This window comes from Chaetura pelagica, unplaced genomic scaffold, assembly GCF_000747805.2.
Source record: "Chaetura pelagica isolate M959 unplaced genomic scaffold, ChaPel_1.0 scaffold244, whole genome shotgun sequence".
Lineage (NCBI taxonomy): Eukaryota > Metazoa > Chordata > Aves > Apodiformes > Apodidae > Chaetura > Chaetura pelagica.
The window spans coordinates 1164500-1176410 of record NW_009953719.1 but is presented as its reverse complement, the minus strand read 5'-3'; the positions used below and the strand labels follow the sequence as shown (position 1 = coordinate 1176410).

Below are 11911 nucleotides of genomic sequence, written 5' to 3'. Positions count from 1 at the left end.
AAAATTCACTGCTTTGTTTTTCTGGGGTTTTGTATTTATAAATAAAAAAATATGCAGTGTGAAACCATTGGAGCACTTTGTGTTTTGACAGTCTAAAATATGCACTTAAATTTCACATCCTTCTGTCCTCTGTAGCTTTCTGGGGAGTTCAAGGATACAGTCCATTCAAATCTCTGCTACAAATCTCTGCTAACATGAAATATTTGTGATTTTGCTTATTTAAATGACTTCAACAAGCGATATGACCAGATTTCTAGTTTTTCTCAGCACCTCTTGTGCTAAGAGTTTATAGAGATTTACACGTGCAATGCACATGGAGTTCAGTCCTTGCAGAGAGCCTTAGGGGCACTAGGGCTAAATGTGACTAAAGGCTGCATAACGATTTCAGGCCCCCCGCTCTGAATGTGGCAAAGTCTATTTAGTGCCCTACTCATCCCATAGTTCTTTAATTTCACCAGATGACTGGATAATACTGAGACCTACAAGAGCTTATGACTTGATATTCCTCAAACAGAAAGAAAAGAGAAATAATTTCTGGACAAAACCTGGAAGATCAGTTAGCACTGGTCAAACAGCATGCAGCAAGGGACAATGGGACTCAACTTCAGCAAGGACAGATGGGAACACTCAGTGCTTTGCAATAGTTGAACTGACTACATTAATCTATTTAAGCAGTCAGAAGTGTGGTGGATCTGTTCAAAAGTTAGGGCAAGAAAAATTTTTAGTAATGCTGTTGAGGCAGTGTAGAAAATGAGGCCATTCTCTAAGCAAGTTTATCTTAAAACAAAGCAATATTTGAAGTCATTTGAACAGGCATTAAATGTTGCTAAACAACTAACACTGTACTGTAGTGGACTCAATTGAACAAACTGCTTGAACTAAGAAAATTCCCTGGACACATCTTTAAAAGTTGGCAGAAAAAAAATATTGACACAGGATATTGATTCTCAAAAATACATTTTCTAAAAATATTACAAGAACTGGGATTGTAGCTGCCTTTGGATTTAGAAGTGGTGTTTATGTGATTATATACTGGCTTTTCCTAGCTATTTAGAGATTTTTATTTATTTGTTTATTTTCTCACAGCTACTAATGTCACAGTTATAAACACACATCCAAATAACTAAACAGTTTTTCAATCATAATCTCCACAGCTCAGCTCCTTCTCTGTTGATTAGAATAGCCACAGGACATATGCCCCAGGTATTTTCAGAACATCTTGCCCTCTCTCACCTTCATCTCCGCATTCTTCTGCCCTCTGCTATTGAGTTTTTATTTCACTTTATTTAACTCTGAGAAGTGTTTGAGCTGCAACTGTTTCTGAAGAAACACTTCTGTTTCTTGCAAATCTCATCCATGGCCCAGTGAAATTAAGTAGGAGCTGGACTTCAGCAAGCTTTATGTCAGGTGTTACCCATGAATTTGTGTAATACATTTACACACAAAGATATGGAAACTTGCACTCTGCAATAAATTCGGGCTATTTTCCCACATGCCTATCCCAAGTGTGCAAAAAATTAGAAATGTCCTTCTAAGAAAAAAAATAAACCCAAAAGAAAACAAACAAAAAAAATCCAAAACCAACCAACCAAACCCAACCCCAACACAATCAATAAAAACCCCTTATACTTCTTGCACAGAACAGTAGTAAACTGAGTTTTATGAGTTCTATCACAACCATATAAAACGCTTTACTGAAAAGACCACTGAGCTGGAAAAACTCAGGAAAAACTACCCTGAATTCCATGTGAACACTCATAAATCTGCCCCCTTTTTCTTTTTTTTTTTTTTTTTCCTAAAGCACATTTGCCATAAAACTCATGTTCCACATCAGATTTCATCTCTATTTCATAGCAAGTCTCAATATCTTACACAATCTAAAATATATAGACTTGAATTCTAAACTTTATTTCAGACATATAGCATTACCACACAGGCAGTAGGTTTGGGTTTCAAGCTCTGTATGTATCTGCAATTTGCAATATCATATTATTTATTACCCTTCTTAAAGGTAATGAGGAGTAAAATACAATGAACAAGAAAAGATATAAAGACAGTCATGATGTGGGTGTAAGTAAGGGAAACTTGAATATTTAAGTAAGGCCACTTGTCAGATAACAAAGTCAACATTCCAAATGCTCCTAAAAAACAATGAGATTATATACATAGCAAGACACTAGTGTTAGGTTCCACATTTAGTATCTGTATGTAACAGATAGAATAAACCACCCATACCTGAGACAAGCCAAGATGTACGGATGCTGTTTCTGAGATGTACATTATTTTGCCATCTGATGCTACCACAAAAACAAAGCCATCCAAAGTCTGAAAAAGATAAATATATAGGGTAAAAAGCAAGCACTCTGTTTAAACCATTTACAGTGAAAAAAACATTTAAGCCTTTTGCAGGAAGGTTGTCATCCAACTTCAAGAGCAGCAAATAGCAGCAAAAATTTAAGAAACAGAAACTTTTATCTGATGCTGTTCCTACAAAGTCTGACACACACACACACGTTGTGAAATCCAATTCATTCCCCCTACAGATGCTAGCTTTACTGCCTCACTTTAAGTTAACATTCTCCTGTTGATTCTGGTTATTTTAGTACTTAGTACAAATCCTGAGCTATGTGGTACTTAGGGGGAAGTCTAGTACTAAGTAAGTCATTTATTATGATATAATTGGCAGACACAGCCTACTGCTATTTTCAGTATATTTAATGATACCGTATGCAACGCCTTAAATTTCATTGCCTTTATTTTTAATAATGTATTCTGAACAGAGGGCTGTCTGCTATATGATTATGCAAATTTAGGAAAGGAGAGTAAAATAAACCAGCATTCAAAATTTTATTACACTTGGAGATAATGATACCCATTAAGCCATATCCCTACAGTCTGTGAAACTGGACAAACGGTAATACATAATGACATAATACTTGAGGTCAGATCCTACAAATTCTTATTGACAGGATATTGACCGGGAGGCAAATATTACTTGTGTGAGTAAAAACTAAAGTTTAACTTAGTCATGTATCATTCATATGAGAAGACATAGTATGAAGCAAATGGTATGGGTTAGACAAAAATGGCCATGATTTGGACATACAAACTGTCAGTTCGGGGGTACTTCGACATAAAAACTACCAGTTTGGGGGTACTTTGATTCCTCAGTGCCCATTTTGAGGCATTTTTTCAAACGTATCTGATATTCTCAGTCTAAAAGTATCTATTATCTCTATGCAGTTTAGTAAGCCTTCATCAACAAATAGATATGCACATAATTGGAAAATATATGCAGAACAGAAGAAAAAAAATGTACAGTACATTGGTAAAAAAAAAAAAAAAAAAAAGCCTGTTTCACTTGATCTTTTAAATTACTGAACCAGGAGAGAAGCAATAAAGCCCTGTATGCTTCATGTTCTTACAGTGCTGCCCCAGTAAGAAAATATTCCAAATTATTCTTTGGCCTACTAAAAATTCTACAGCACATAATTGAAACCAGATTACTTTTTGCCTTTACTTTTTTTCTTGTTTTGGAACACAAATTAAATTTTGTAGAAGTATTAAAATGGGAAATAAATAATTGCATCCTTAGCCATAATCTTGCTTTTAAACACTATCATCTTGCAGTCACTCTGTCCAGTATCATAACGAAAAGCATGTCAGTGCTTCCATTACTGCATTATATGGGGCAGCAGGTCTCTAACTTTCCTATACAGAAAAGTATATTGAAGCTGAAGCTTCACATGTAAAGTTTCAGTCTAAGAACCTTTTAAAAAGTTTATAGCAAATGTGGGTTTATAAAATTGTTAAGCATTCACGATTCAGAAATCACTGAACTGTAAAGTGAGTGTTACAGGTAATTAGCATATAATGTTACTTAAGTTCATTTAATGCCAGACAAAACGTGATCCAGCTCACAGGGAGGAGGAGCAAGTGGAACAACAATTATTTTTATTATATAACTAGATCTGTGCTTTCTCTGCAGAGCAGCGATTCCGAAACAGCTGAGAGGAACGGAATTTTCAAGGGCAGAAACAAACTCCGCGGGGCAGGTTTGCGCCCCTACCGATTCCCGCGCAACATGCGCGCTCAGCAACGCGGGCTTCCAACCACCTTTTTGCTTCAGGAGGCGGGGAGGATCTTTTGCAGGCTTTGCGCGAACCAACAACCAACCTGCGCAGCATTTCCCGCGTGTCGGGACCCCCCCCCCCCCCCCCCGCCGCTCGCCCGCCCGGCGGGGGGAACAGGGCAGAGGGTCTTGTTGGGGTTCTTCTCCCCAGCCCAGCCAACGGCTAAACCAGCTCTTATGACCAGTAAATAAAACAATAAAAAAACGCCCTCACAATAAAAAAAAAAACCAACGTTAAATGATTACGGTTTACTAGGTCTTTAAAAATGGAGGGAGAAAAGCCTGTGCTATATTAAATTTGCATATATATGTATATTAAAAAAAGCTAAAGGTTTTCTTGTTTTTCTTGTTTGTTTTGGGGTTTTTTGTGGTTTTTTGTGGTGTTTTTTGTGTTGTTTTTTTTTTTTGGGGGGGGGTTATGGGTTTGGTTTTCCCCCAGCCCCTCTGGCTGGCACACATGCCCCAGCTACAACTTCCTAAACTCCCCTACGCGGGGGGAATTCAGAGGAATTCCAGAGCAGACCAAGGGGGTTGTGAACAAGGGTATTTTCAGGTGCTAACGCCCACGGCAGATCTAACCCAGATGTTCGCCCCCCGCCTCGGGAGCCCTGAGCTTCCTTCTAGGCCCTCCCCTCTCCCAGCACCGCTGGAGAGGGACGATCCCCCTCGCCCTCCAGCCTGGGGGGCTGCCTGTGGGACATCCCCAGCAGCTCTGGGGCGTCTCTTTATGGCTTTTAGGGCTGGGAGACGCTTTACATGTACAGAGAGACTATTAATGCTATGGTGAGCTGTAACTTCTGCTAATAATAGAAGCCAAAAAGAAACAAACGAAAAAAAGAATTGAAGTGCTTGGTGTCTCGGTTCTTCTCCCCGCCCGGCAGGTGTGAAGGCCGGGGAGAAGGGGAAGGCTTCACTCCAGCTCCTCTGGTGTTGCGGGGCAGAGAGGAAGAGGAGGAGGAGAAGCGCGAGGCTGATCACACCGCAGCACCAGGTGCCCGACGCGCCGCGCCTACCGGAGGAGGAAAGTGTCCATTACCTGAAGCAAATGGGATCCCAGCTCCTTGGCCACGTTATCCAAGGGCCCTGTCCTGCTCGGCTGTCCCCAGGCGTCGCCCAGACCTGAAAGGCAACCAAGGAGCTGGTTAGAGCGGGAAGTGGAGCCCGGCCCGCCCCCCGACGGGACACGCGCTGCCCGCAACCAGCCCTTCTACACACACGAGTGGGAAGGAAATGGCACTGTTTCTGGAGATTCCGGCCAGAGAACCCCTGCGGACACACTTTCTCCCTCCCCGGAGAGAGCCGTCTGCCCCAACCACTTCTTCCTTGGGGCACCGCCGTGGGGACACCGTGCCCGTCCCCTCCTCCCCCGCGGCCGGGGTGGGGAACACATGCCCGAGACCCTCAGCCTTGCCAGGCCCAGCCCAGGTCACTTGGCGTCCAGCCTGGGGGTCCCACCCGGAAACCACAAGGAGCTGTGACACACTCGTCTGTCTTCGATTACTGCCCCTGCCCGGCGTGTGGGGCTGCCGGTGCCCACGACCCCCACGGTAGCCAAGGCGGGTCTGGGCTGGGGAGGGTGCTGGGGAGGTTAAAGAGGGCCAGAGCTCAGTCAGGTAGAAACTGCCCCGAGGACCTCTTCACCTGCTCAGGGACGGGACGGAGCAATAGACACAACTCTGCTCCCGCAGCCCCTGCCAGCCCGGCCCCCCGCACCGGCCCAGTGCTGCCCGGGCTGGGGGATCCCCTTTGCCCCGCACTGCCTCGGTGACAGCTGGAGGTTACTGATGGAGCTGTGCTCGGAGGGGGCTTGGGGCTGGCCTAGAGTTTGTGTGCTTGCTTGTTTTTCATTTCCTCCCTGCAAAGAAGGCTTGCACCAGCTCCCCGGTGGAGCTGAGACCACTACCTGTGCCAGACAAAGAGCTGGAAGCTTTTGTCGGCACCTAATGGCAGCCTCTGCAGCGTGACATTGCTCGCAGGGGGGCACAGGTGGAGGGCAAGAGGTAGGGACGGGACCGCATCCGTTTAATGTCTTCTTTTTGGAGAGAAATGACAGCCCTCGGAGCTACAGCACCGCGTCTGCGAGGCCAGAGAGCCCTAAGGCTGGTCCCGACCGTGCTTCCCTGCATCCGAGAGACGCTGCGGAAGGCGGGGGATGCTGGCAGCTGCCAGCCCGATGGTGCTGGAGGCCGGAACGAGGCAGCGCGGACTTCAGAAGCGTCCTGGCCCAGTGCGGCCGGGCGGTCTGGGGGTCCCGTCTGCAGCGCTTCAGTGGGTGCGACGGGCGCGGAGCCGGGCGCCTTCAGCCGGGGCAGCCCCAGCACGGCCGCAGGCTGATGCCCAGCCATGAAGCACAGTGCCGCCTTTTCCTTCGCTGACCTTGCACAGACCAGGTGCTTTCAAAGAAACCTCCCAACTCAAGCCTGCGGGGGCAAAGGCCGCGGCAGCGGGAGCCCTGCTCGGCTCCGCTGAGAGAGAGAGGGATTGGCACCCAGCCTGAAAGCTCTTTCCTGAGCTCCAGCTTTAGAGCGTGTTTCTAAATGCCCTGCCTGAAGTCCTCCCGGATTCATGCCGAGCACCCGCAGCTCTAGAAACTATAGAAGCCTTTCTACCCGCTCTTGGGGCATCCCTTGGGGTGGAGAGGTTCTCCCATGGAAAGAAGGGGGTGCGGTGGAGGGGATGTGTGGCGAAGCCTGGTACCTTTCCCGGAGTTTCGCCTCCTGGCCCCACGCTGCTCTCCCGCCGGGCAAGGTACAAAGGAGCCTCAGGTGCCAAGAAGGGCACCCCGGGGATCTCGGAGGACCCTGGCCCCTCCTGTCCGCCATCGCAAGGCAGTAGCAGCACCCAAGGTCAGCCCCAAGAGGGAGCGTTTGTCTCCCTACCCTGTGCGTGTCTCTCCGGCTGCCCCAGCTGATCCCTCCAAACTGCTCCGCAGATTTGCACTGGTGTGCGGCCGCGCTGTCTTGCGAGAAGGGAAGGACACCTTCCCTTCGCTAAGACAAGTGTTTGGCCACGCACTGGGAAATTCGCTTTGAAGGGCCAAACGAAAAGTCTCACTTCTCTGCGGCCGTTTCCCAATTCAAGGTTTGGAGGCGGCTCCTAAACTTCCAGGGGCCGTCAAAATGTTCTACCTGCTGAAACGGTGTTTCCCCTGCGGCGAAAAGTTTGAGGACCACGGGGACATCCTGCAGTCTCCTTCCCCAGACGGCAACAAGTGCAAACATTGGAGTCAGCCCTGATGCTGCGCCGCTTACCCTTATTTCGATTTACTAATTTCAACTCTCGATACATGGGATTATAGCCCTCTACAAAGAAAGTTACTCATAGCGGTATAAGAAACGAGCCCTAACAGTACGAAGGACGGAACAGATCTACTCTTTGAGTCAATCATGGAGAAGCTCTTCAAAACGAACCATGTCTCTGCCGCACCCGTACGTGGCAACCGGCTCCGTCCTGTCCACTGCGGCTGGGCAGGTACGGTTTGACAGCTTCCTAAAAATATCCACTATTTTCGATGTTCTTTACTAACTAACTAATAATTTTTTTTAAAATAATAATAATTTTTAAAGTAGCTTCTGCAGCTTTATTCCCTTTGCAATTGTAATTCGGAGTTGCAATTGTGAACTCGCATAAAAAGTAAACCCTTTCCGTGGATCAACCTGGCGTTCGCCTAAGCTTATTTTAAAGCCGACGATTCTGTTTAATCCACCAGCATGTCCCTTTAAAGGTGGAAACGAAACGAAAAAAACCCTTACGTTGAGATAAAGGACTAGCTCCCATTAACTTGTCTTCCGAGATTTACAAACGCGCAGTTTACGTCCTGTAAACATGTGGATGCAATATCCTCAGCCGAAGTGCTCCTGCCCAGCCAGTCAAGTAAAGCACATTTTCACTCACTGGGCTGGAGCGAGGCCAAAAAGAGCTGCCGATACAAAGAGCGCGTTTCCTACATCTCTGAAACGCGTTGGGAGTTGGTTGAGGTTGCCCGGGCCGGGAAGGGGTTTGTGGAGGGGAAGGCTGCCGGGTCTCCGACACGGTTTGTACAGCCAGTGCGGTACCGGACGGGTCATTTCGAAGGAAACGTTTAAAAAAGCCCCGTAGCAGCACGAATTACCCGCTACGATGGGGCAGAAAGCGATTGCCCTCCGGGCGAGCGAGTAGCCGGAGCACCCATCCTGCCAATAGTGGGAGCACCCCTGGGGGGTAGCCTGCTCCCCTTTGCCGTGCCAGAGGGTAGGGCACTGCCTACAGCCAGCTGCCTGGGACCACTCAGAGCGCTGCGGGTGAAAAGCAGGGAAACCCGGAGCCTGGCTCAGCGGCACAGCCCGCCCCGACGGGCAGAAGCTGCTACGGCGAAGAGTGACTCGCCGGTCCCGAGCGCAACTTCCTCTTTCCCGGCATCGCGCCGTCGGCAAATATGGATGAGATGAGCCCTTTTCCCAGTTCGCCTTCCATTTGATGGTGTCGGTATCGACCGCTGGTTCCGTCCCCACCGGGACAGGAATCCCGCTGGGAGGGCAGGACGGGCGCAGTGGGATGCCTGGCAGGGGAAACGGCAGCACAGCGAAGGGAGGAATAATCGGCCCTGATCACGACAGTGCCCTCCAGCCTCCCTGGGCACCGAGCGGCAGTTTCAGCGCCGACTACGGCGCCCCAGGGACAGACAGGGGGTTTTTTTTGCACAGGCACCCCAAAGTACGTGCTACTTGTGGTTTTAATTGCCTTGAGGGTTTCTCATACGAACGCTTCCCTCTCCCTTCGGCAGACCCGGGCACTGTTTCTACCCCAGCGTCTTTTGACATCTCTGGCTATTTTTCGAACTACCTTCACTTCGTCCTATTTCTCAGTTTCCAGGGAGGGGGGAGGGGAAGTTAAACTGTAATAAGATCTAGAAATATTTTAAAACAACTCCCACCTTTGATCTCTAAACGCATACAATCGTACACACACATTTGAAAGCCAGGTAGCTTTTCTGATTGGGATTTTGCTAAACGAATTACTTAGAAATGTGTATTATATGAAGTGTCGGATTGCCCTGTGACTTGAAGTCTTTCCTTTGTGTCTATGGTATTGTTCCTGGGCTGCCCCGGAGAGCACCGTTCCCAAGCGTTATTCAGTCGCTATCCTTTACAAGGAACCCGGGTCAACTACAAGCATCAGGACTGTCACGGCCGCCTCTCCTGTGGGACTTTTCCCCGGAGCGCAGGGAGGGAAACAGGGAAAATACCAGGGACGAGGGCGAGCTGTCAGCCCCCCCACCTTCCGGGGAAGGGCTGAGGTGCCCCCCGCCCTCCGTCGAACTTTGACTCCCTCTTTTAGGCGAGGGTCAGGGTTGGGTGGGGAGGGGGTGTCCTGTCAGCCCGTGAAACAGCGGGAGTTTGGGGGCCAAGGACAGAGCTGACACCTTGCCCTAAACCACATCTGGCTAGATATCTCCGCCTCGAAGGCACAGAGGGTCACACCGCTTGACTGGCGGGTCCGGAGGCCGGAACGGGTCTGGAACGGACAGGGAACCCCCGACCCCTGCGGGGGTAACCTCGGCTGGAGGTGGGGGCAGCCCTCACGTCGGGGTCGCTCCGGGAAGGAGCACGGCTGCGTTAGCTGAACCTCGACAGGGATGTACTGGCTCCCCGCCTCCTCTCTGCGGGTTTGGCATCACCAGCTGGAAAGGCGGCCGAGGGCTGTTGGGTGATGAGAGCGACGGACGTAAAGATCGGGAGTTTGGTTAAAAAAAAAAAAAAAAAAAATTAAAAAAAAAAAAAAAAAGGCGAAGACCCAAAAGAAAAAAGAAAATACAAAAGAAGCAACCTAGAAAAACTCCCTCTAGGTCAGGAGGACAAACCCAATCCAGCTCCTCCCGGCGAGCCAGAAACACCAGATCGTGCTAACAGGCCTGAAAGTTGAAGCACTACAAGCAGCAACGAGGTCTTGGGCAGAGCCAGAGCTACCACTGCAGTGACCCCCGCCCTCTCTGCCTCCCTCCCTCCCCGCCAGGCGGGAGAGGCCGCACCGACACCGCCGCCCTTCCCCGCACGTCGCGGCTGCCGCCGAAGGGCCGCGCAGCTCCGGGGAAACCCTTAATGGCACTTTTGTTTTAGTAAGACCTTTAATGCCACTCATAGCGGTTATTACAATAGAGGCAGGGGTTCGAAGAGGGATTACTCAGGCCGCCGGCTCGGGCTTTATTTATTTATTTACTTGATTAGTGAACCTCTCCCGAGTGCGTGTGAAAATTAGATTAAATAGCTGCAATTAGCTTTGGTTTAAAAAAAATGTAATAAAAATAGATGAATGCTCAGGCTTAAATAGGGACCGAAAACTCTGTATACTCCTAATAATTTCTATTGTCTGCGTCTCGGAATAAGGAACAGGCCTAAGATCTACACCTGAGTATTTTTATTCAGATTATTTTGTATAGCGAACATTATTCTTCGGGTCGCTTATTAATTAGCTCGTTCCCATCTGGTTTAAACATCCATAAATGTGCAGTTTTACAGTCGGTTTTGGCAACTGCGAAGGGGACGGGGTAGGGAGAAGGTCACAATTCAACCAGTCTGCCACAACCAAGAGGCAGAGAGTCGCGGTTTTTAAACATTATTTCTTGTTGTGACTCTTTCATTTGCTAATTTTTAGAGAAAAAAAATAAAATAAAATACTGTCAGTCAAGACAGAAGTAGTCCCGTGGTGTGTTTTTGTTCTGCAGTAATAAATGTCTTGGCAAAAAATCAAAATAGGAGAAGTCCGTCTCACAGAGAGGGAGTGCAGGAGAGGCTGTAGGTTGCTGTCTCCTGGACTTTAATTCATGAATCTGCAGGTCAGAGGGAAACCGCAAAGCAAGATCTGTGATATCGGAGCACGAAATTTTGCCTTCCAGGGCTTGCACTTCGAGGGGAGAGAGGAGCTGGAATAAAAATCTCCTTTCAATCTCACTTATTTGAGGCTGATCGGGTGCCTCTGCGGGGAGATGTATGAGTTCAGGCCAAAATGTGCATCTTCGGAAAACTCTGGCCGGGGCGAGCAGGGAGAGGAGACCTGTGTGAACCCCCTTACAAACCCTGTCGAAGCACTGGGACCAAACACTCCGGAGAGGGTCTCAAACCTTGCCAAAACTGTGTCAGCTCTCCCTGGAAATAATGCGGGTGGGGAAGCCATCCACCAGAGTTTTTAGAAATACAGCCCCCTCTCTCTCTCTTCCCCTCCAGTCTAGACAGAGCTGGAAGCCAGTTTTATAGCTGGACAACATTTCTGATCATTCTGGCTGCAGATACCCAGGGTCTAGCCCACGAACTGAAGAGATCGCAAGCATGTGTGTGTCCGCCTCCGTGGGCTGGAAGAAATAAAATCCCTTGAGGCTTGCGGGGGTGATGCCTCGGAGCAGGCAGCTACTCCCGGGGGAGTGGGAGTCCCACTGCCCTGGGATCAGGGGCCGCCGGCTGAAGAGGGGGCCTGTTACGTGCCCCAGGACCTCAGACTTGAGTGCCTCCCCCTCTGTCGGGTCCAGCATGCCCGAAGGGGCACTTTCCCCAGGTTTTGGCTTCCCCAGAATTTCGGATATCGTGCTCAGGCAGCCTTCTCTGGCTGTTGAGCTCCCCCCTCTTCCTTCCCCGTAAAGCCAGCTGGAAACCACCAGCCGGGTAAAGGGTGGGGGCGTGTGTGGGGGGGAAAGGACCCTTTTCCCCTCCTTCCACACACGAATCCCGAGGGAAAGGGAAGAGACAGGCACTGCGGGACCCTGTGCCGATGGACAGTACCCCCCTCGCCCCCAGCCCGGCACCGCACACC

The 11911-nt window shown here is 48.8% G+C and overlaps 1 protein-coding gene across 1 annotated transcript in view; it reads right to left on the bottom strand.

Moving 5' to 3' along the window:
* Positions 1-11911, bottom strand: part of SIM2 (single-minded family bHLH transcription factor 2) — a 61917-nt gene that overhangs the window by 45442 nt on the left and 4564 nt on the right. The window contains exons 2-3 of the mRNA XM_010000417.1: positions 5169-5251; positions 2236-2325 (exon numbers count right to left, since the gene is read on the bottom strand). Of these exons, the coding sequence (XP_009998719.1) occupies positions 2236-2325; positions 5169-5251 (173 nt within the window). The remainder of the gene's footprint in view (positions 1-2235; positions 2326-5168; positions 5252-11911) is intronic.